At 43.8% G+C, this 23,829-nt stretch overlaps 1 protein-coding gene across 7 annotated transcripts in view; it reads right to left on the bottom strand.

The window, feature by feature from the left end:
* Positions 1-1,210: 1,210 nt before the first annotated feature.
* C1QTNF4 (C1q and TNF related 4) overlaps positions 1,211-23,829 on the bottom strand; it is a 79,929-nt gene continuing 57,310 nt past the window's right edge. The window contains exons 1-3 of one of the 7 annotated variants that reach the window (XM_074867614.1): positions 21,170-21,296; positions 6,917-6,998; positions 1,211-2,743 (exon numbers count right to left, since the gene is read on the bottom strand). In XM_074867614.1, coding sequence (XP_074723715.1) covers positions 1,635-2,738 — 1,104 coding nt within the window. In that variant the 5' untranslated portion in view covers positions 2,739-2,743; positions 6,917-6,998; positions 21,170-21,296 and the 3' untranslated portion in view covers positions 1,211-1,634. Of the gene's footprint in view, positions 2,744-2,904; positions 2,932-6,782; positions 6,805-6,916; positions 7,002-21,169; positions 21,297-23,829 lie in introns of those variants that run through there. The other 6 variants (XM_074867612.1, XM_074867615.1, XM_074867616.1 and 3 more) reach the window with 6 other exon arrangements.

The raw sequence follows: 23,829 nt of genomic DNA, 5'->3' as shown, positions 1-23,829 counted from the left end.
ACCTCCAATCTCTATCCTTCATCCTTTTCCCAAATATGCCCCCAGTCTTCAATGTCTAGGATATATATGGAGTGACGGAGACAGGGAGTGGCTGCAGTTTGAGCGGAGAATATAATCAAAAAGCTGAGCTGGGATGGCACTAGTGCATGAAAATATCGTCTTGCTGGAGAATTTACAGTCGGAGCTATATGAATGTCTGGATAAAGGTTGAGAGGGTTGGCTTTGTGACCCAGATGCAAATACACTGTTTTGAATTCAGAATTTGTTAGGATCAGTTTAAGAGCATTGCTATCTGTTGAACAGATTATAAATTAAACTCAAGTGATGCCACAAAGTTTCATGCATGCTCAAGATGATGCACTTTTGCAGTTTATGTATTTTGGGAGACAAACTAGGGTTTAGCTCAACTGAAACAGCACCAATCCCACTACGATGAAGCCTGAAGCCTCCTGCTTTCCTACTACCCGCCTCAGTGGATCCCGCTGTCAGTCCCAACCACCCTGTAGGAACACACCAGAGTCCTCTACAGCCACCCCAGTCTCTCTACAGCACCGCTATGGCCCAGCGGAACACTGTGTGTAAGAAACCACTGGGACACAGAAGCTGAAAATATCACTTAATGGTACCATTTTGATCCCATTTGCACCAGGCTCCTGATACAGCGTATGGCAGGTTCGCCATACCCTTGTATTCCAGGAGCTCATTTCTGGAGAATGTAACACCCCTGCAGTCAACACTGCCATTGCATGGTGTGACACTACTCATGCACCTTATGAGCCTGCTCCTCACCCAAGTATTGATTTAAAAATGCATTTTTCATTCTTCTCACCTTGCTTCTGAGCTTTCAGAAGATGGTCCGTTCATAGATTTGAGCCCTCATCCTTTACTACAAGGGCTAGAAGCCTACTTTTTTGTTTGTTTCTAAATGTATTATTTTCATTAAACGGAAGCTGAGATTCTCAAACACAGTTTCTTGGCTTTGCCAACGTGAAATTAAGAAAAGCACCAAACATTGTGAAACTTGCAACAAAATCGTAAGAGATACCAACACTTCACACACATGAATGATAAAAAAAGAATGTACACAAACTGTCTCAGTAACACATACTGCAGCTCATATGATCACCGTGCTTCTGTCTCTCCTGAACTGGTACCTCAGCCAGCGACAAGCACACAAGTCTCACAAGAAACAACAAATTCCAATCTGAGAAAATTTTACATCTTTTGTATTTTTAATACATTCATTTCCATTACATTTATTCCCTCCCCACATATGCAAGGAAAGTCGCCACCTCCTTTGCTTTCTGGATGCTGGGGATCTGCAGTAAGATTACCGCAGTGCTTCTCTGATCCTCAGCATCTCACTAAACTGGCCCACCCCTGCCCCACAACTACCTCATGCTTTATGCTTAGATCAAACACCAACACAGGACACACACATACAACCTGTAAAGACCTTTCTACGGATGAATGGCAGACACAGCAGCGGCCCTGCAGACAGAGCACAAGCATGCAGCGTAAGGAGAGCACTGGACACATGGTAGCATGCTCAAAGTAGAGGATGATATTCGAAGAGGAGCTATACCCAAGTTCATGGCACCTTGGCTTTTCTTATGCTCCTTTCACATCTGCATTTAATTATTTGACCCTTGGGGTGAGCTGGCACCTGGAAGCCACTTTGGCTGAGCCTCTGAATAGATCAGGAAGCCCGTGAAGGTGATGTACTTGCCATGGTTGCTGTAGGCACCATAGCCATCGTGCTGATGGCTGTAGAGCCAAACGGTGTCCCCCATTTGCAGAGGCAGCATGATACTCTGGCTCTGCATCTCCCGCCTCTTGGAGTGGTTGTCATCATAGATCATGGCCTGCACCTCATTGTGGTTCTTCATAAGTTTCACTGACATAGTCTTAAAGGGCATTTTGCCGATGGTGAAGGAGAAATAGTATGCACCAGGTATACGGCATGAGAAGATGCCAGTGGAGGAATTGAAATCTTTTCCAATGTTCACAAACTCTGTGTCAAACGTGATTGGCTCATGCTGGGTTTGCTTGTCATCTGTCCCCAGGAGACTTTGTGAGCGTGCAACAGAAAATGCAGAGCGAGGGTCTTGTTCCCTGTTCGGTTGATCAGATAACACTTGTTGCTGTGAAGCTTCATTTTGCTCTCCAGGAAACTGCTGAATAGTGTGATGGTGTGGCCGCAGCTCTTGAGAGCTAAGAGCATTCTGGAAGAAGGCAGAAGTGTCTGGATAGATTAGGTAGCCATTGAAAGTTGTATAGGGGCCCACATTGCTGTAAAGAGCATACTTGGGATCTCCATGTAAACGCAGCCAAACTGTGTCACCGTAGTCAAGCTGCAGCATGGCACTCTGGCTGGCTACCTTCCGTTCCTTGCGGTGATGTTCATCATACACAATCACTTGCACTTCATTCTTGTTTCTCATCAGCATGACAGACAAGTTTTTCTTTGGGTATTTCCCAACAGTGAAGGAGAAGTAGTAGGCTCCAGGGATCCGACAGCGGAACAATCCAGTCTTGGGATCAAAATCATTGCCAATGTTCACATACACTTTGTCAAAGGTAATGACCATCTCAGAGCTCCCTTCCATGCTGCTGGTTCTGGCCACAGAGAAAGCAGAGCGAAATTCAGTACTGGTGTCTGCTGGGAAGCCATCTGTAGGCAGAAAAATCATGCAGCAAAGGAAGCCAAACAGGATCTGAACCTTCAGTGTCATCATTGTATCTGAAAGGAGTAAGAAGCACATTTTAGCAGGAATCACATTAATTTCCAGCTCATACTCCAGTTGAAACCCAGACCTGAATCTTGCTAAATAGATATGAAGGTCTATGTCCAAATACTGAGAAGTTTCCAGTGCGTTCTCTGATCAGTGTATGGGACCATACCTCAGTTCAGATCTCAGCACCATTTTGATGTTTTCCTAGCGAGAGCTGGACCTTTTTTCTCTGTACTCATAGGAAGAAAAAAAGTCTTCTCCTTTGGAAGCCTGGCTATCCTACAGCTTTTCTGCAAAACACTGTGTTGCTCACAATGCAGAGGGATCTCAGAGCTTGCTGGGGCTTTGCCAGAGCTCCTTTTTGTAGTGCTTTTATTCATTAGACCAAGGATGAAACAAAGCCCTACACAGACCCTGTATTATATATCTGAGATACAGCTGAAGGGCAGGGAGAAGAGGACATATGCTCTAGAGATTCCCATGCAGATGCCATTGGCTAACACTGCACTAGGTGTTTCACAGGATGCAGAAGCTGGAAGCCAAGTAAGTTGGTAGACCCCCTTATTCAGACAGACTTCACCATGAAACTGTGAAGAGTGTAAAGACATGAGAAGAAGAGAGAATATTTAGGGAAGGAAGGAAGACAATGAAGAAAATGAATGAAATGAAAAAAAAAAAAGCAAAACAAAAGATAAATAAAATGCAAGTCTCCCAAAGTATAGAATCCCTGAGAGAGAACTGAAATACTGATAACAGGGAAACACTTCCTATCTGGATAATAGACCGGAGAGAAAAAAACTTCTTTGACCCTTAAAAAAGAGGGATAAGTTAGGAGCTAATGGGATTTTCTGTTTCTAGTTTCTGTGATTTTTTTTTTGGACTGAGGCCAAAAATCATCTATTAGTGCTTTCAGGCTGAAAACAAAACTGCCGCTCATTCCAGTGAGAAGCTTCTCTCTCTGTCACCTCCCTGTGCTTATTAAAATATCATTCAGGCTGGGAGGCAACTGCCTGGTTTGCAGTCTGCCCCATCTGTCACCCCAGAACTGGTGCCTTGCCAGCCTGCACACAATGAATTCACAGACCAGCAGAACAGGAGCAAAACATACTACTCATTGGGGGGAGGGGTGAAGACAAATCCTGAATTAAAAAGGATAAAGGGTTAAATATTTGAATCAACTGGGATGGTCTAGTAATAGAAGCAAAGCTGATGGGATCCATGTAGACTGTGAGGTGGCAATGGGATCCTGTTTTGGCAAGATGTGATACCTAGAATCACTCACCAACAGGAATTCAGCTTGACCTACAGTCCCTGCTCTTCCACATTTGAGAATAAAACTGAAATCTGAAATGCAGCTCTAATAGATGTGAACCCAAGAATGAATTAGGCTCTTGCTTAATTGCATGAAGGTGACACACTAGCAAAGACAGAAGGGAATATCACAGAATCATTCAGGTTGGAAAAGACCCTTGGGATCATCAGTCCAACCATCAGCCCAACTCTACAAAGTTCTCCCTTACACCATATCCCCCAACATCTCATCTAAACGACCCTTAAACACATCCAGGGATGGTGACTCCACCCCCTCCCTGGGTAGCCTATTCCACTGTCTGACCACTCTTTCTGTGAAAAATTTTTCCCTAATGTCCAGTCTGAACCTCCCCTGTTGCAGTTTAAAGCCATTCCCTCTTGTTCTATTGCTAATTCCCTGTGAGAAGAGACCAGCACCAATCTCTCTACAATGTCCTTTCAGGTAGTTGCAGAGAGTGATGAGGTCTCCCCTCAGCCTTCTCTTCCTCAAACTGAACAGTCCCAGCTCCTTCAATCGCTCCCCATAGGATCTGTTCTCCAGGCCTGTCACCAGCCTCGTTGCCCTCCTCTGCACTCGCTCCAGCACCTCGATAATCCCTCTCGTATTGAGGTGCCCAAAACTGGACACAACACTCCAGGTGTGGCCTCACCAGTGCAGAGCACAGGGGGACTATCACCTCCTCACTTCTGCTGGTCACACTATTTCTAATACAAGCCAGGATGCCGTTGGCTTTCTTGGCCACCCGGGCACACTGCTGGCTCATGTTCAGCTGCTATATATCCATCCGTGTTGTAATTTTACATTAGATCACTTCTCTCACAAACATCTCAGTTCTTTCCTCCATGCCCCTGAATTCAAAATGTTTCTCCTGACTTAGTCTGCTTCTCCTGAACACATTCATGGGACCCCATGGGTTGCACTGAAGGGTGTTGAGAGAGCTGACTGCTATCATATTGAGGCCACTCTCTAGCATCTTTGTAAGGTCACGGAGATCAAAGGAGGCCCCTGGTGACTGGCGAAAGGCAAATGTTGTACCATCTTCAGAAAGGACAAGTGAGACAACCTGAGGAACTACAGGCTGGTCAGCCAGTTTGCTCCTCACTTTGGTCCCCAGGAAAATCATATGCTTCCTGGAACACATTTCCAGGCAAAGGACATTTAGCATGTGTTGATCAAATGAGGGTAGATCATGTATAACCAAACTGATTGACTTCTTGTGAGAAGAGACCAGCTTTTAGCTCTCCCACCTTTAGGATCCACCTTTTAGCAAGGCTTTTATTACAGTGTCCCAGAGCGTTCCTGTATCTAAGTTGTGATGTTACAATCTAGATAAGTGGACTACTAGATGGGTGAAAAAACTGGCTGGGTTGTCAGGCTCAAGGGCTAGTGTTTAATATTTAATTTCAGACGTCATCTTTAATACTTTTTACCAATGACCTGGAGAAGGAGACAGAATGTCCACTCATCAAGGCTGCAGATGACACCAAACCACAGGGTTTGCCAATACACTTGGAGGCACAGCTGCTATTCATAGGGACTTAGACAGGCTGGAGGAATGGACTGAAAGGAAATTCAGAAAAGATGAATGCAAATTCCTGTACCTGGGATGGACTAAACCTGTGAGTTGGTACAGGCTGGTGACTAAGTGACTGGGGAGCAGTGCTACTTGAAAAGGATCTAGGAATCCTACCTAAGTTAGTGCTGTGCCCTGCAAGTACTGAAGGCTAACAGCACACTGGGGTGCATCAACAGTAACCACAGGCAGTGATTATTCTCCTTTAGTTGGCACCTGAGTGACTCCAGAGAGCGCAGCCAAGAGGGTTGAGGTCTGGAGCACATGCCCTATGAGGAGAAGCAGAGGAAACTGGGCTTGTTTAGCCTGGAGAAGAGAAAGCTTTGGGGGGATCTAGTAGCAGCCTTCCAGTTGAAGAAGAGGTTACTGAGACGACAGAGCTAGGTTCTTCACTTATGTGCATGGTGGGAGAATAAGAGACAATGGTCATAAAATCCAAAGGAGAAGGTTCAGACTGGATCTGCTGAGGGCAATTAAGAATGGAACAGTTTGCCCAGAGAGACTGTTAAATGTCCAGCCTTGAAAGTTTTCAAGACCAGACTGGATTAAGCTATGAGCAACCTGGTCTGCATTCAGTGTTGGCCCTGCTTTCAGCAGGAGGTGATACTAGAAGCCTCCTAAGTCATGATTCCTGATTCTATAACCGATTCCCATAGCTACTGCCTTCTCACAGCTGAAAATTCACTTGCTACTAACCCTAGCCATGACACTTCCATGGCACTAACCAGCTAATGGCAGGTCTGACAGACAACAAATTGATTTAAGTAAGTATTTTCATCCAGCAAATTAATTTAAGAAAGTATTTTCAATGGAACTATTAATCCATAGCTAATTGCCATGCATCTGCTTCCATGCTGTCTTTATTTTTCCTCACTTTGCGGTTTAGTTTGTGAGATCCTCAGGGCAAAGACTCTCTTCTTCCCATGTCTGTACAGCATTTGGCCATTGCTGCTGTTTAAACAATACTAACAGGCCCTAACATCCCATCAAGAACTAAATCCCAAACTGTCACACTGTGAGTTCAGCCTCTGGTTCAGCAGTATTATTTCTGCAGAGTGCAGAGTGATACATCTAGCACGGCAGGCTCATTTCAGCTTCCAGCTTAGAAAACCAAGCCCTAAAGGCAAACTTAAAAGGGCTATTAGATGTTTCTGATTCATACTCATCCATTGTTATCCCAGTGATCACCATGGTGTGGCTGCTTGGAGAACCAGGATGACTGTGACATGGCTGCACACTCTTGAGACATGAAATGACAGGAAAGGGATTGGCATTTGCGTTTTTAGCCACACTAACCAGCCTGGTTCCAAAGCGCTGCCTGTGCTCCAGAGCTCGCCCAGTGTATCCGGGAGTCAGGGAATATACTGCAAGCACGTCACTGCTGGCCAAAAAAACACAAGAAGACAAAATGGTTTAATAAACTCTGTAGTGAATACGACCTTATGTTCTGTCAAATGACCGCTATCCTTGTTTCTGTCTCAAAGCTAATTTCTCTGTAATAAGGTCACTTATGAAAGGTTGCATCACTCAGTTACTGTTGCAAAGACTTTCTGCTGCTGCAATTCCTTATTTATCAGCTCTTCCCAATAACTTACTGGCAAGTCATTTAAATAAGGGAGTTAATTATGCTGTGTTTCCATTAGCAAGTTGTTTCCTTGACAGCTCCCACTCACCACTTTCAGGACTATTTAGGTTCTTTATCTTTTAAAAATATTTTAGAACGTATCTAATAACTGTCTTTTGCACTAAACCAGTCTAAGAATAATTTGCCAATCATTAGGAAGACTCAGCTAGCTACAGGGCTGCCATAAACAGGCAACTCATGACAACTCTTGGACTTGAGTATTAGTGTAGTAAGTCTGAAAGATAAAGCTTCCAAAATGCTCTGTTGCTTCCCCAGCAAATGCTTCTGGTGCCCAAGTCTTTTACTGGGATGGCTTTCTTCCAGCAGGGAAGAGATAGCACCAGGGATGCGAGGCTGGCCATGGACACTGTGGTATCAGTCTTAAGTTCATGCTGTGGCACAAATTTTAAAACTGCAGAGTGAGGTGGGTCTTTACCCAGGGTCTTGACCCAGGCTAGAGGTGAAAAGTGGGTCTTCAGCATGGGCCATGAATGTGTCATGCATAGCAGCTGTGTTATTTTCACTACATTTACATATGAATCAGGGCCCTCTGTCCCCTACCCTACCATCCCTTATTATGGTAACACCACAGAAGTACCCGATGAAGCTAAGCAGATCCAAGGGATAAACAAAGTATGCTACCGCCTTCATACTAGGCAGTACCAACAGGGACAGCAGCCCCCAGGGAAGAAGCCAAGAAACTAATTTTGGAATAGGAGGCACAAAACACATGATGGAGCTAAACAGTTCTCAAAGGCACTGACATTAAATTAATGACCTGAAAAGAAGGGGCTAAAATGGTAGTGACTCACATAGCAGAACAGGAGTTGCAGATCTTTTTTGAAAAGAAAGAGACAGAATTCACCATTTGTATGACCCAGGAAACTTTAATAGCTTTGTGCTTGCTGGAGGTGATTTTTCTGTCCTGGAACAGAATCAATCGACCAGTGGAAAGACAATTAGCTCTCCTCTTCTACTGAAATCCACGGATTTACAGAAGGACTTTCAATAATAGAAAGGTCACCCCATTTCTAAACTTGCAGGCCATATCTTCTTGCAAAACTCACAAGGGTTTTCTTTTTATTCCAGAACATTAATGAGCTAGTTTCCCTAGTCCTACCTTAGGCAAGAGTCCTTTAATTTCGGTGGGAGTTTTACCCAGAAGATAACTGAAGAATGAGATATGAAACAAAAGTGAAGCAGTGCAACTAGATTAACTGTTAGGAAAAGTTCTTAAAATCCCATAAACTGCAAGAGCAAAGCCCTCTTCTTCCTATCTCTCACTCTAATATTTAAGGACAGCTGCAAATGTTTCAATTATTTGAATCAGTGAAAGCCTGTGTAATGAACAGTCTTCTTGGACAATAGTTAGCAAGATTTTTTTTTTCCCCAGACACCACATACTGTGTGTTCCACTCATCTGATAGAGATTAAGAGCATCAGATAATGATGCAAACGCATCACTTCTTCCAGCATCAAGAAGAAATTAATTGTAGCAGATCCTCAAAAGCACTATCTGTATAAAGAGTACTATGTGACAAAATCAGGGATTCACTTATGGCTTTGGCCTATCTCTGCTTTTGATGAATGGGGTTTTTTTTTCAACTCTCGAACAATCCTGAGAGGTAAAACATGGTCTGAAGCATCCAGGATGCTTTTTGGAAACTACAAGCCACACTTTGAATGACAGAACTGTATGGCATTAATAGAAAGTATTTAATTTTAAAAGTTTCCTTGAATCAAGGGAGTCCTTTAACATAATACACCATCTTCTGTGTACTCAAAGATCTGTGGAGACAAAAATTCTTTTGAAGTGCCTCAACTCCAGCTGTACTCAGGAAAAGGAAATGGAGAGACTGTATTTTGGCATAAGCCTCTAATGCTAGCCTGCACTTCAGAATATTACTTAAACCTGATATATTTCACCCGAAGCCCTAACAACTCTGTTTAAGCTAAAATGATGATATATAAGAAGATGTATATTCACCGATCAAAATGGAAACACGATAGTTCTGACATTAAGATTTTTCTTCCTATAACAGCATTCAGGGAAATTTGGTATACACGTTTGAAATGCCAGGGTGACACACCGCGTCTTCTGTTTTGGCTACCATGTACATTTAAAAATATATTCATTTAGTCAGACAAAATGGTGTTTTAGTAGAGAAGATGGCTGAATAAACCCTAGGTGGAAGTAAGGAGCTATTCTAACAGACTAATGCTTTAAAGTGTAATATATATTTTTTTTACATCCTTTTCTAAATGAATAAATTACACAAATCCAACTCTCCACCACATACTCCTCAAGCAAAAAAGACTAAAAACTGTAAAGCAAAGAAACATACTCTAACGCTGATCAGAAGTGGAAGAAAACACTGTTAGAACGTTTGAGTTTAAACTGTAGCTCATAAAATGTGTTGAATGCTATAAAGCTGTTCTGCACATGCAGTTAAACTGTTGATAAGCCATCACTGAAATCACACCAGCAGTAAGTAGTGAAAAAAACTAGCCATTACTGGGAATGAGTTCAATGATAAATGGTTTCTGTGAAAGCATAGGCCAGAGAAGACTGGAAACCGCAGCTTGAGAAAGCCAGGAGGCTGTTGCTGCACAGTGTTTATTTAACACTGCTACCTTTAGACATAAAACGCTGAGACCACTGCAACAGTAGGAATTTTTGCATGGATCCAGTTACAGCAATGCCAAAGTTAAACCACTGCTTTTCCCACCCCCAAACCTAATTTCCCTTTTTAGCCTGGTTTATGTGTGTGTTTCTTTCTCCTGGTGTGCACAAGAGATGCTGAGCTGGTGGAACAAGGCTTTGTCGAAGCATCCCATCTCTTCAGGAGGAACCTGATTGCTGCACCAGAAGGCAGGTCACGCTGGCATAAAGGATTAACAGAGACAGTCTGGCCTGGAATGCCAGGAGGTATTTTGATAGGGAAAAGAAAGTAACTGACACTTTGGCAGCATATACCATAAAGACCTCAGTTAAGACAGGGAGAGGCGAAGGCCGCAAAAGGCAGACTGGTCAGTGCAAAACCTAGCTCTAAAGAAAGAAATAGGCACAGAGACCTCAGAGAATGGAGTAGAGGGCAATTTCATTGTTCCAGGTGGCTGGGCTGGAAGCCATATAGCAGGAAGACTTTTTCACAGAAGTCCTGGGGTTTTTTTGCTTTGGCTGTGGAGGTAAAACTATATCAAGCACATGGATGCTGTCAGACAGACCACCCCAGCAACAGAACTACTGGAGTGACAGACACCTTACGAGGAAGAATGCTGAGCACAAGCAGCGCAATTCAGGCTGTTCCAAAGGCAAATGGGAAATTATTTTATAAAAATGAACACAACTTAGTTACAAGGATGATTTTATTTTAAACTTCTCACTTGGTTTAAGATATTTAAACTATGGTAGCCTGCAAAGAAGCTGGTAGCCTGCTGAACTGCACATTGCTGGACTCCATAGAAGAGCTTTTAAAAGATGCTTACAGGCTAGAAGACATAGGATAGGGGACATGGGCAATAACAAGCAAATGTAGCATAAGATTTTTTACTTTTACTATGCTATTACAAAGTCTGGGAAAAAAAACCAACAAACCCTGCAGGATTAAAGGTGTTAAAATGAGAGTCAGCAAGCTTGAGTTCATTTTCATTTAGTTCCATTGTATCATCTGACCAGCTGGAATCAATGGGCAAGATCCAGTCAGTATTATAGCAGTGATAAAGGAGAATGTGAAGAGGAATGGAATAGCTAGAAAGACCATGAGAGACTCTCTTAAGAGGCAATGAGGGAGAAAGTTTAGAAGTGTTTGCAGATGATGTCTCTGTGTTGGAGACAAAAACTGGGAACCTAAGGAAGACGCAGATGGGTTCAGCATCACAGACTACTCTGGTAATTTTTCTCTTTTAGCAAGCTTGGGCAGGAAAAAGATGAATGTTTTTCCCAAGAATTAATGAAGCATGGGGACTTTAAAGGGTTGATAAAGAATGAAACAGCCCCATTGAACACAAGCTTGTTCTTAGGTTTTCCTGATGTGGTAGTGTAGCTCACATCTTAGGGACTTTTTTTTTCCCAAAAAACATCTATGCATTATAATCAATAGAGTAAACTGAGCTGTGAGTGACAAAGGGGAAATACTAGGTGGGCAGAGTGACACTAGAATCAGTACTGTGGAAACAACTCAGATTCTAACCCCTTTATTCTTCTGGTTTATTGTTACATACCATGGCTCAGTTTTTCTACCCCACTTCCTTCCACTAAAGGGAAATTTAGCTCTCAGGATAAACCCCACTGCTTCTGTTAGCAAATGTAAGTCTAGCAATAATTCAGAGACTATAGGTAGGTATTTACAGTATTTACTGTAGGCAGATATATACAGTATAGGTAGTTACTGTTTGATTTTTTTTAAACCACACTTTCCTGTATGGATCTAAGCAGCAGTTTCCTTCCGTGTAGCTGAATGACTATTTTCATCCTCCAACCACACAGGTCAGAAGAGGAGGTTCCTATGCTGTTCTCAGAGTTGATGCCCTGTTTGTCAATTTTCTTTCAATCCTTAATTGTAACAGATACTTATAGACATTAAAGGAAATTTCATCAGGATGACAGTAAGTGTTCCAGTTAAACACAGGCTGTACTGGCTTTCCTTCCTGTTCCACACTGCCACCTTCATTCACATGCCCAGTCGTCCAGCAGACCTGTCAGGTCATCAGTTGGGAAATCAGTTGGGGAAAAATCTTGCAGTGATCCTTTCATGTTCTCCTCTTGTCCCCTTATTAAGAACGAAAACAACTGTTAATAGCAGGTTTCTTTGCCCAGGAACTAATAGGAACCTGTGGAACCTGACACACACGAGGGTGCACTAAACAGGGAAGTAATTTTGACTGTCTATACATTACAGGAATCGCAACTTTTGTGTTATACCTTCCTCTTGAAGACTGTTGTACATAAGGCTGTCGAGACATTATAAGAGATATTGGAACCTGTGGTGTACTCTCAAGGTTTGTTCTCTCTGTAATGGTTTTATGTCCTCAGTTTCCTTTCTGTGAATCTGTGCTTCTGCAATTTGTGTCAGTCAATATATGATTTCAATTTAACTGCTATGTAAGGTCCTAATCATAAAAGGAACAAGCTTCAGGTTTTTCTTGTCTGTTTTCTTCTCTAGCTGCATAGCCACACCTTCTCTTTCTCTCTCTCACTTGAGTGGGCACATAATTCTCATTTTTCCTGGAACTCTGTGCCTGCAGTTGTTGCTTCCAACACTTTCCTCCACTCACTGGAATGCTGCCCTCCAGTCATTGCTCTAAGACCTGCCACATCACCCACCTGGGTAAAAGCTAGAGGGAATATGCTGGTTCTCACTGGTTGATCATCAAATCACAAGTTAGGATGAGCCTGTGGAGTCCAGCAGTCGTCCCCTAAGGGAATTAATGGATAGCTGAGTGCCAGCTTGGATTACACGCAATGACAACAAAAATGATTTTTGTTTCCTAGTCATGTCTGAGTTCACTGACTGCTAAGAGTTGCATAGCAATGCAACCAAGGATGTTCACAAGTTGGGTAACTCTGGTCCCTCTCTTAATCACCCGCAGTTAACAGAAAACATTCAGAAAGGATGAGATTTGGCTCCCTTTGCTTGATAGATCAACTTGTAACACTATGTTTCATCAATGGAAACAGAATTGCTTCTGTCTTTCTATCCATCAAAGGCTGCAGTATAACATACTTTGAGAAAATTTCACGTTATTGACTGGTATTTTCTGACAGTAGGCTTTGAGAATCCATCTGAAAAAATCTGTACTGGGGCATTTGCTACAGGAATGCTGCTTTCCTTGGGATTTTTTTTTTCTTGTCTTGACAGGTAAGGCAGGAAAGCATGCTGTCTTTTAACAGCTGCCATCACACGCAGCCAAAAAATTCACATTCATTTCTTTTCATGCCCTGCTGTTTCATTACTGTGAAGATACTCAGAGAACACTGTGAATTGCACTGCAGTGCTGCTCTTCACTGCCAACATGCTGCAACATCTCAATTTGAAAATTCACTGAGCTCTAGTTTAGTGAAGAAGGTGATGAAAGGCATTAAGATCTGTGTATCTTCCATCTCTGCTCTGGCATCTTCCTTTCTGCTCCTCCTCCTGCGGGGTCAGGACACAGGCCTTGAAGAACTGAGAAGAAACAAGCATCGTGCGCTCAGCACCGATGCAGAGGTCAGTATTATTCCAGAATGAAAACTCTGCTCTCCCAAACTGTTTGGGGAAAGGGAGGTGTCAGTTAAAGTTCACATACACTAATGAGTCTTCTTTCTTGTCGTGTTCTCTAATTGTCCAACATGACAATCCTGTTGCCTTCATACCCAGTAAATTGGTAGACAGATCAAGAAACAATCATTTAAAGAATAATCATTGCAGGCAGCTACCCTCATTTTTGTCACCAGATAGTCTCTTGAGACCCAGATTTCCCTTGGGTGGTAGAGAAGTTCTTGATTAACAATGAAATTCTGCAATACACATGGTGCTCTTCAGTATCAGCTGCTTTTCATGAATCAGTTTATCACATTCTTGGCCCAGTAGCATTCTTTATGTCTACAGATACACAGTTAGAAGTAGCAAAGTAAGTTAGCAAAGTTAGTCATTGCCATGTTTGTTAACACTGACCCTTCACAGTCAGCAATGTGCAGTTCTCCATTTCCAGTGATCTTTTCTGCCAAATCCCTTGTAATGAGATGTCTCTGAGGAATGCCTGTAGACAGCTGGAACCTGGGCCTTTTCAATTTTTTAGCCATTTTACTAACAACTACTTCTCAGAAGGCTGTAGCTGTTGCAAATGAGACATCCCAAGGCTGTGAATTGATAGCTGATATCTTCAGAAAAACCCCAGTTTCTGCTTCCACTTTTTAAATTCTGAGTATATTTTGGTCCATGGATTTCATCAGCTTGTCATCTTCTTCAACACGGAGCTATGAAGTTCCTCCCTTAAACCCCCTACAAATCAACTGTCAACAGTTGTGTTTTTGAACTTGGATTTTTCAGTGACAATCTAAAGCAAAGGTGCTGCTGCCCACACGGCAGTGTCTAGTGCCCTGGGTGAAAGGACAGAGAGAAGTATTTGCTGAACAATCTCCTTAACACACACATAGTTTTACAAAGTTTTCCTGAATCTGCTTTCTGGCTTTATATTGTTTCCAGTATTTAAAAAATGTCAGTCCCCTCATAATGGCAGTAGAAAAGCTTGTATGACTATTTCTGTAAAATTCCATCTGCACTGGGAAGCTGCTGGTAAAAGGCTTTGGCATTACGATCAAAAAGCACTGCTGGACACTGCTGTTCACTCATCAGCTCCTCATTCACAGTGAGAAAGCGCTCAGAGCCTGTCAAGTGTTCACAGATTCCAGGCTCATCTGTGTGACCAGCCAGCTTCCTCCTAGGCAAAACTGCCTTTGACAGCTTGAAGCTGCCGCCTCTGATTTTTGCTTATAGGAAAAGAATTTTGCTAAAATACTGAAATAATGACTGCAGCAACCCGTGTCAGGTTTTATGCAACATTTGGACCCTAACTGGACATAATATAAAAGAAAAAAAACTTAACATGAAGGATATGGCTGCTCTGAACACTGTTATGCAGATGCTTTATTTAAAGCAGGCTTGGATACCATTACATTGCATTAAATATGCAGCTCATACTGACAGAAGTGCCATTTGCAATAGCCTACACAATTTCCTCACAACCACACTGAGAAATTTCAGCCATGCACCCTAAAACCAAATGTTCACATTCAGCTCATTTCAAGCCAGTGCTCCTTCTACTCAAACGTTTTCAGTCCCCTACCTTCCTTCTAGCTACTGCTAACACCTTTCCCTTTCAAGACAATTATCAACAGCTTCCAACAGATTACCAGCTGCAGAATCCCCTCCAGCATGTTCAGTAGTTCTCTGCCTGTCTCAGATTTCCTCCCAAGTTTCCTAGAGAACAATCCCTCCACCTTGTTGCCTCCTCCTACTAATAAAAAGGAGACGTTTTACATTAGCTATCCTTTTCTTTATCTCCTTCCAGAACCACCTTGTTCCAAGGCTGAACCTCCTTTAGCATCAGGTCACCATAAGCCTTCTTTTGGATACCCTTTCTGTCTCACAAATACAGACTGAGTTTCGTATATGAGAAGTAAAGAAAGCAAAGGGAAGGATGGGAGAAGGAGCAATAAAATAACCTCAGGCAAAGCAATACAAGCTAATGTGAAGGACTGGCCAGTCCTCTAGTGGAAGGGATGTGAATTTACTTTGAAATATCTGGGGCATCAAGTGACTGGCTTTCTAAGCAAATAATTATCTTTCCCAAAGTGTTCAAGCAGCAATGGAAGATGGGGGCAGGGGGAAAAGCAATCAGAGCTTACATAGTGTCACAGTTTGTGCTCACATATCCAAGAGTAAATCAAAATATGAGGATTTCCATCAATTTATGGATAATTCCAGTGTAAGAGTGTTTAAATGACACCAGATTATAATGCTAATATGCCACAGCTCACTGAGCAACAGCTGCATGAAAACAGCCTTCTAAAAAGCGCAGCATAATTCTTCATTTTCTCCTTGTCTTGTTCATTCAACACAGATCCTTTCCAGCAGTTGCTTTGCAGCCTTTCAGTCCCAGAGAGTACCTGTTTTCATAGAAAAATTTCCATATTGCCTGGTTGGTATGAAAAACACTTCCACTCCTCCCAGTATGCCTTTAACTTCTCTAAGAGCTTTTCTTTTTGTATGAGTGGAAAGGTCTAAACCCTGGGGAGAGAGGAAAATCCTTCTCCCTTTAGAGGATTAAAAAATTCTTTGGTTGGAGTCAAAATGTGTTCTATTCAGGATCTTCTGTGCAGCTCTTCACTGCAGCATCCAAAAGAGATGATCATTGCTCTCTTATTTCTTTCTACCTGTCTCCTCACAGAGATCCAGCATTTTTACACCATGCACAGGGGACCGCCTGTTCCATTTATATTAAACAATATATGTTAAACCATGAATACTACAGGACCTAGATTTTCTCTCCCTGGAGGAATGCCTAAAAACATCAATTGTAGAACTGTGCTTTATTTTATTCCTATTCTGAATTCCATTATTTTATTTCATTTTATCTCCAAAAAAGGATTTTTGGACTACAGTCTTTCATTCAAGGAGTAAAATACTAGAATACTTTGTATTTTCAGTTCAGACCATTTTGCTAACTGCTAATCCTCATTCATTTTTCTTCTTCCATATCACTGTTATCAGCACTCATAGACTTAGTCAGGCATCTGTTCCAGGGAAATCAGAATGTCCCGTTCCCTGTGTCTTCTCCGAAAAGAGAGACCTCTTTTAACCATCTTCTAGCAAGCCCTTACTTTTCTTTCAGGCTCTTTTCAGAAAGAGCTGTGCTGTGCTCTTGGTGCTGTTCTACCCTTGGATATCAGACAAACATCAGAACAGGACAAGCAGACAACTTTTATTTCATTTACACAAAATGAGCATGTTGCCTTCATAAAATGGTAGAAGAATGGTCTAGAAGAGAACTCAAGATGTCAAATAATCCAAGGTGCTTTCCCATGATAGGATCATTAGCCTAATTTCATTCCTCACAGACAACTGTCTAACTTGTTCTTAAAATGATGGAGTCTTCACAACCTCCCTGGACCAAATATTCAACAGTTTTTATTATCCTAGGTCCTAGAAAATTATTCCTGCAGTTTAAAATAATCTTCCTTTCTGCTGCTTCTTGTTTTCTGCTCCACCATGAGCCCATTCCCTCCTCTGTTTTGTATCTGAAAACTGTAATATTCCCCTGCCAGCTTTCTGATCTTTGGGCTAAATAATTTCACTTATTTCAAATCATCTTACAGGTTATGTTTTTCTGACCTGCGATAAATCCTGCTGCCCTTTTCCAGTCTCCCTCTGACTGAATCGCACCTATCTCAAAGTGTAATAACCAAAACTTTGCACTGTCTCTAAGCTGAGGCTTTAGCAATGCTGAACAGAGCAGGAGGGTTGCTTCACATGCCTTCCAGGCTATATGTCTTTTATATATCCTAGCAAGATGTTTGCCTTCACTTGCAACAGCATGACATTGACTCATGCTCAGCTCGTGATCTATTGTAACACTCCAGATTCTTTTCTGCAGAGTTGCAACCTAGTCATTTACTTCTCTCTTGTGCTTATGCAGCTGATTATTCCAGGCTTATTGTAGCACCCTGCATTTACCCCTACCGATTTTCATCCAGTTCTTTTCCTAGCAGTTCTTCCAATTTGTTGGAATAATTCTGAATTCTAATCTTTTCCTCCAGCATATTTCAAGTCTCACCATTTTACGTCCCTGGCAAATGTGATACGCCCACTCTTTGTAGTACCATTCAGGTCATCTAAGAAAACACTGAACAAAAGCAGATCCAGGACACACCAACACAGCTATCATATCAGTTTTAAGCAGCTTGTGGCCTCCTGAAGGACTGGCACAGACTAAAAGCACACCGATTATGAGCTCTGAATCTTCTGATATTATTTAAAGAAGATCTTCCTGTGCAGAAAATCATGTTTACCTAGTTTACAGCTTCCTTCACCTGCTATGCCCTGTGCCTACTGAAGCAAGTATTTAAATTAATGTGCATCCATGGTCAAGAATCTCAACTTTTACTTAAAAAAACCCAAATTAAATCTCTCACTCTTATGCCAGAAATATCTTTTGATATGTAAAATGAACAAAAGCCAATTCTGTTAGAACCTGCTGGAACACTGAAACAAGGAATGGGAGAGATTCTGTCTTCATAGACTTAGGGATATATTAGAAATGTCATCATTTATTACAACCACTGTATTACATTACACCAGCAGCACACACTGGAAGGGATGCACCAAGGCAGCTAGTTGATTTCAATGGACTAAGCATTTTCTTTACATCTGCCTTTGACCAAAGGACTGCAGGTTCCTTTCCACAGAGCTCAAACACCAGCTGTGGTTGTCACAAGCAGGCACATAACAGACAGTAAGCCTTTGTGTACATAGGAAAAAAGATGATCTGGTATTCCTCCTGACATCGGTGGCTTCACTCTCTCATCTGGCTCTGGCTCCCATTCCAGTAACCACTACGATAGTCTCCCCAGATTCCTTAACTCAATATGGATGGTTTTCCTGGCACTGTGGCCGAAGTCCTGGCACAGCAGAAAACATGCGTGGGATGAATTAACCAGCTGGAGGGTGAAGAGGGAGAAATAGGGCTTTATGAATTTGAACTGTTTCTCAATGGGGCCCTAGTAATCAATTATTAGCCTCTGGAGTAGCCTCTTACTACTTGCTCTGTGATCATCTCCTGATTCTGGCTGTTACCTCTGCTGGAAACCTCAGACCTTTGATTAGATACAGCAGGAATTCTTCCTTTTTTCTCTAACCTGTCTGGAGGAAGTATGCAACTAGAGAGAGGCTTTACAGGGACAAGAAATCACTCGGGGTAGAAAGGGGATTGACAAGAGAACCAGCAACACAGCAGTTGTGTACTTGAGCATCAGGCAAATTTCCTTTCCTGGGATAGGGGTAAAGGAAAGCTGAAAAGAAAAATGAAGTCCTGACTTTACTTCAGCTTGGATCTGCTGGGCAATGGGATCTATATCAAATTTCTGGGTGTCAGTCAAGAAGTGAGAGCTGAAGCTTTTAATCTCTGCTGAGTGATAATCAGAGTCAGTCTTTCAAATAACGTATAATCAACTATCAAATTGCCAAGCCTTAATGTGTCTTCCAAGCCAGTACAAAGATCCTTGCCCCTACAGACTAGTCAGTAAGCTGTAATTCTAAGGCAAGTAGAACATAACTGTGCACCCTGGAGTAGAACGTACACTTCATATTTGGGTGTTTAAAAGGATGGGTGAATGGAAAAGTTTGGGAGTAAAACCCACCAGATCCTAACATCTGACCTCAGATGCTGGTAACAAAACACTAGATTTCAGCATTTTTAAGACTCTAGCAATTTTAAGCCCTATTTTTTGCTCTATTGTTATGCCTTAGAGTCAATGTAGAGATCAGTATCTCTTGGAGGGAGAAGTTTCTCAGCTGAGAATATTATATTCTCAGGGTACTCTTCACCTTGCAAATCTACTGTCACTATCAGGTTAGTTCATTTCAATGCTCTCTGCCTATAATTAACCATAAGACTGTGGAAATTTTGGCAGAATGAGAGTGATCACTTGGAGGCTCATTGCATGTTCACTTCCCACTAGCACGGGCCTCTTTTTCTTTTGGTCTTCATAGTAATGGGTGCTATGCACAGAAGGTTCAGATTATCTTGGCTCTTTACACCCTGTGTGCCTGTGTTCATCTAGATTACCATTTGATACAAGAATGAGCATTCCAAGAACTGGCGATCAACAGTCGCCCTTGCTGCTTTTTGGAAATATATCTGTTATTAAAATGGAGAATATAAAAGCTGTCATACACCTACTTGACTATAGGGCATAGCATAGTTATGCTGTATTTCCATAAGTATAGCTGCTGCCATCGTGGGCCCACCCAGCTTCCTGTATTTGGAAAATATGAATGGTTCTCAATGTATCAATGAGCACTCTTTGGAAAGCACAGCATAATGGACAGATGATCACACTAGTAAAACATAAATAACAACAAATGGGATTCCAAGTTTTGCCGTCAAATCTCTGGTTCCAATGTATTTCATTTCTGCATCTGTTTCCTTCATCTACAAACCACTGACAAATGATCACATTTAAATCAACTCCATGTTGAAGCCATAGGTTCTCCATTATGGAGACCACATGTACTTTGAAGGCGTTGCTTCTTCCAGATGGAAAAAATGAAACTCATTTGTAGAGCCTCGTCCACTAACCACTCACTACTCTGAATTATAGCTTTTTAGAGGGGAACAGAAGGAATGTGGAGGGTAATGCTGCCCTACTGGGAATCATCATTTTTCCTTGACATACCTTTTACTGCTATAACTTAACCCTTAAGACTGGCTAGACAAGCAAAGAGCTGCCATATGCCTAGACAGGATTGCAGCCTCATTGGCAAAGTATTTCAAAGTCTTGTTACACATCATGTCCCTGGAGAAGAGAAACTGCAGAAGGTTGCAATAGCATCAGAATGAATAATTGAAGCATGGCTCATTCAGTATGTGCATAAACTGAAGGGTCACAGTGCTGCCTTCCAGTCAGCCAGCAGCACAGAAATTCAGAGTGTCTGCTAGAAACATCATCTGGAGATGCCGACCCACTTCCCTGGGAGCTTTTAGGGAGTGGGTTGAGGAGGTGACTGTGGGCTTGTCAAGTACCCAGAGAAGGATTAAGCTAGATTATCTGACAGAAAATTGTACGTGACAGAATCAGTCGCATATGCTACTCTTGGGAAAACCCTTGGGACTCAGTTCCCCCAGGAAACTAGAGACCCATGCAAGATTAATGCTATTTCCCACCTGAGAAACTGTCCCTGTGGGAATTCTGCAGGATGCCCTTCCCCACGGCCGGCCCCGGGAGGTTCTCCGACCTCGGCTCCATGACTCTAACCGGGGCTAAAATTTCGTCCCCTTTCCCACATAAACTCTGGCTGTTCCATCTCGGAAAGAAAAGGGGTGAGGGAGGGTACCAACTCGGGCATTTCCCGCTATTGTCCAGCCCCTCCGTGAGGGGCGGAGAGGGAGCACAGCCCTCACTCCCCCGTCCCCGGACAGTCGCCCCCGGGGGCCTCGGACACGGCAGCGTGTCCCCAAGAACGGCGGCCGCCGCCGTGAAAGCCCCGACGGCCCCTCCTCAGCCGCCGCCCGGCACCGCTCCGTACCGACGGCACCCCCGCAGGCGCCGCCGGGGACAGGCCCGCCCTCCCCCCCCTCCTTCTCGCTCCTGTCCGGCCGGGGAACCCCAATCTTCATCCCTGGCCCTTGAGGTGCAGCCAGCAGCGGCTCCCCCGGCCCGGTACCTGCTGCCGCCCCGCGGCGGGGGTCGGTGGGTCGGTCGGTGGGTCGGTCGGTGGGTCGGGGCTGTGCGCGGGGCCGCGGCGCTGCCTGCGCACTGACAGCTCGGGAGCCGCGGCGGGGACCGGGGCCGGGGCTGCGGAGGGGGGGGCGGGGGGGGGCGCCGGCCCCCGGGGCTCCGGCGGCGCCGAATCAGTGACGGGAGGAGGGCCCGGGGGCGGGCGGGAGCGGGGAAGGGGAGGGGGCGGCGGGGGGAGAGAGCCGGGCTGGGCTCCCCGCTGCCTTCCCGGGAGGGGAGGGCGCTGGGAACCGGCGCCGTGGCATTATGCACCAGCCGTTCACGGCAGCGGCGGAGGGAGGCCCGGGGCAGGCCGCCGGCGGGGGGAGCGGGCGGGGGAGGGGAGCGGCGCCCCCCGGCCCCGGGCGAAGCGACCTGCCCGCCCCGGCCGGCCCCGGGCAGGTTCGTGTCTCCCTCATCAATAACAGCGTTATAGACGTGCTTTTGGCTACCCATGACCACGTTCGTGTCTGGCCTTCTCCTGCGCTGGAGATTTGTGAGTCCAAAAGCTTGTCTGTAGAGCGGCTGTGTTACTTGCTTCAACAAAAGCTCGTATCTCTCTCCAGAAAGGTTGGCTCGTCTTAGATCATCACCCAACAACAACAAGGCTACCCCTTGTTCCTCTGAAGGTTGGCATTGATTTTTGCTGACAGCAAAACAGCAGGCTGTTCACACTACTGTTCAGTGTTGAAGAGCAAATTCGGGGTTTTGGAAATCATGTTTATTGCTAGCGCTGTAAAATCAAATGTTGACTTCCAGAATGAAGATATAAAGATCTGAATGTTTAAAAAAAGTTCTAGCTCTCCAACACCAAAGGTCTTTCCTATACCCACCTGCTACAGGAGAAATTTGGATGCCAGTGTACTCATCTCAAAGTACAGATGGGGCATCTAGTAACACTTCTCTAGAAGATGGTCCAACCTTTGTTGCCCCGTGTTGGCAGGCTCTGCTTTCCAACCTCCATCTCCACATACCCCTCCTGTAGCAGGCACCAGGGCTTTCCCCTGTTGCAGCAAGGGCTGGACTTGTGCACTGACACACTGGAATCAGTTTTCACAGAATGCCTTTCCACTCCCCGCCATTCCTCACGAGGGGTCAGAGCTCAGGTGCACCCATGTACCAGTCACAAGCCTGAGCCCCACAACTGACAGTGAGAGAATGAAAAAAAAAAAAAGAAGAATAAGGAATAGCTTTCCTCAGAGAGGAAGAGGACCGACAGATGGAATGATCAGAAAATAATTTCCTTTTTAGCGCAATGATGCAATTTATGGCATAATAAGAACTTCCTTCTACCCTTTCCCAGTAGCATGTCTAACGTGGTGTGCACATCATATTAAATACCTGCCACCGTGCAAGTCCTCCCTAGTTCTCTACCCACCAGCAGCTGCATCATCCCTATGTTATATCTTTCTCCTTCTCCCCTCCTACAGAGCAAAACAAAGGGGACGATGACAAGCAGAATGAGACAGGAGAGAGTTAGAGACTAACCCTCATGTGGTTCTGGTAACAGCTGTCAGCTGAACAGAGTATCCTGGATGGGCTCTCATCCAGCTGGTACTGCTGGCTAAACATATTTTGTGCTCTCTTAACAGCTTCTTTACACATTTCAAAGGACAGATTACTCAACACCCAATTTACTGCTCCTGGAGGAATGAATGGACCACTGACTCCCAGGATATGAGAATGCTCATCTTGAGCATAGCCTAGACAAATGAATTCTTTTTAATCATCTAGCAGTGATAGCAGTGATGAGTAATTTATCAACAGTATGATAGAATTGTCCTTCTAAATATGTATGTTGCCACTGGGGTCAAAGTGATTGATTACTAAAATACTGCAATATTATAAACTAGGCATATATTTTGCATTGTCCCATGTAATCCAGATGAGCTGTCCTAGCTCTGCCTCTGCCAGTTGTGACTCTGCCTCTGCCAGTTTTCTTTCTCACCAGGGCAATACTGCTACATGCCTTCACTGCCCCAGCTGAGGGGAGGCAGGGGGCTGAAAGTGGACTGTGCTTCTACCCAGTAGCAGCCAGTGGATTTACTCCTTTTCCCTGGAAAAGTGTTCCAACAGAGTAGAGCTGCCTTATCTGTGGGGCCCTAGGAAAGAGACAGGAGAAGGTACAGGTTTTGTGAGGGGAAAGGAATATACTTCCCAAAAATGCAGAAGGGAAGAAGGAAAAGTACTAGATCTCCTAGTGCCATCTCATACTGTTGCCTTCACTGCAGGTGAGAGTCTTCCCCACAAGGACATATCCCTTGAAGCCCCATGGGTGTACTGGAATGCTTTCTTGGTGTTAATATCATAAAAATTCTCATCGCATAACTCATTTATAAATGGCAGCCTTAGAAGTGTAAGAATCAGTGTTACAAAACAGTTCAAGGCTCCATGAAAGAAGATGCTTATATCTATTTTAAGTAAAACTGATTTCAGTCACTTGCACTCCTATTTCACTCACTCATTCACTCATACTTGCAAGCATCAAGAGGTGTGTCTAAGTGGTGTGCTCAGGACCGTGTGTGTGTGTGCGTGTGTGCACGTGCATGTGTGTGAGAGACACAAAGCACAAGGGACACTAGCTACTGAGTCCTTGGTATGTCTCTT

This window comes from Strix uralensis, chromosome 4 (genome assembly GCF_047716275.1).
Source record: "Strix uralensis isolate ZFMK-TIS-50842 chromosome 4, bStrUra1, whole genome shotgun sequence".
In the NCBI taxonomy this organism is placed as follows: domain Eukaryota; kingdom Metazoa; phylum Chordata; class Aves; order Strigiformes; family Strigidae; genus Strix; species Strix uralensis.
This window is presented reverse-complemented; position numbering and strand designations above follow the sequence as displayed.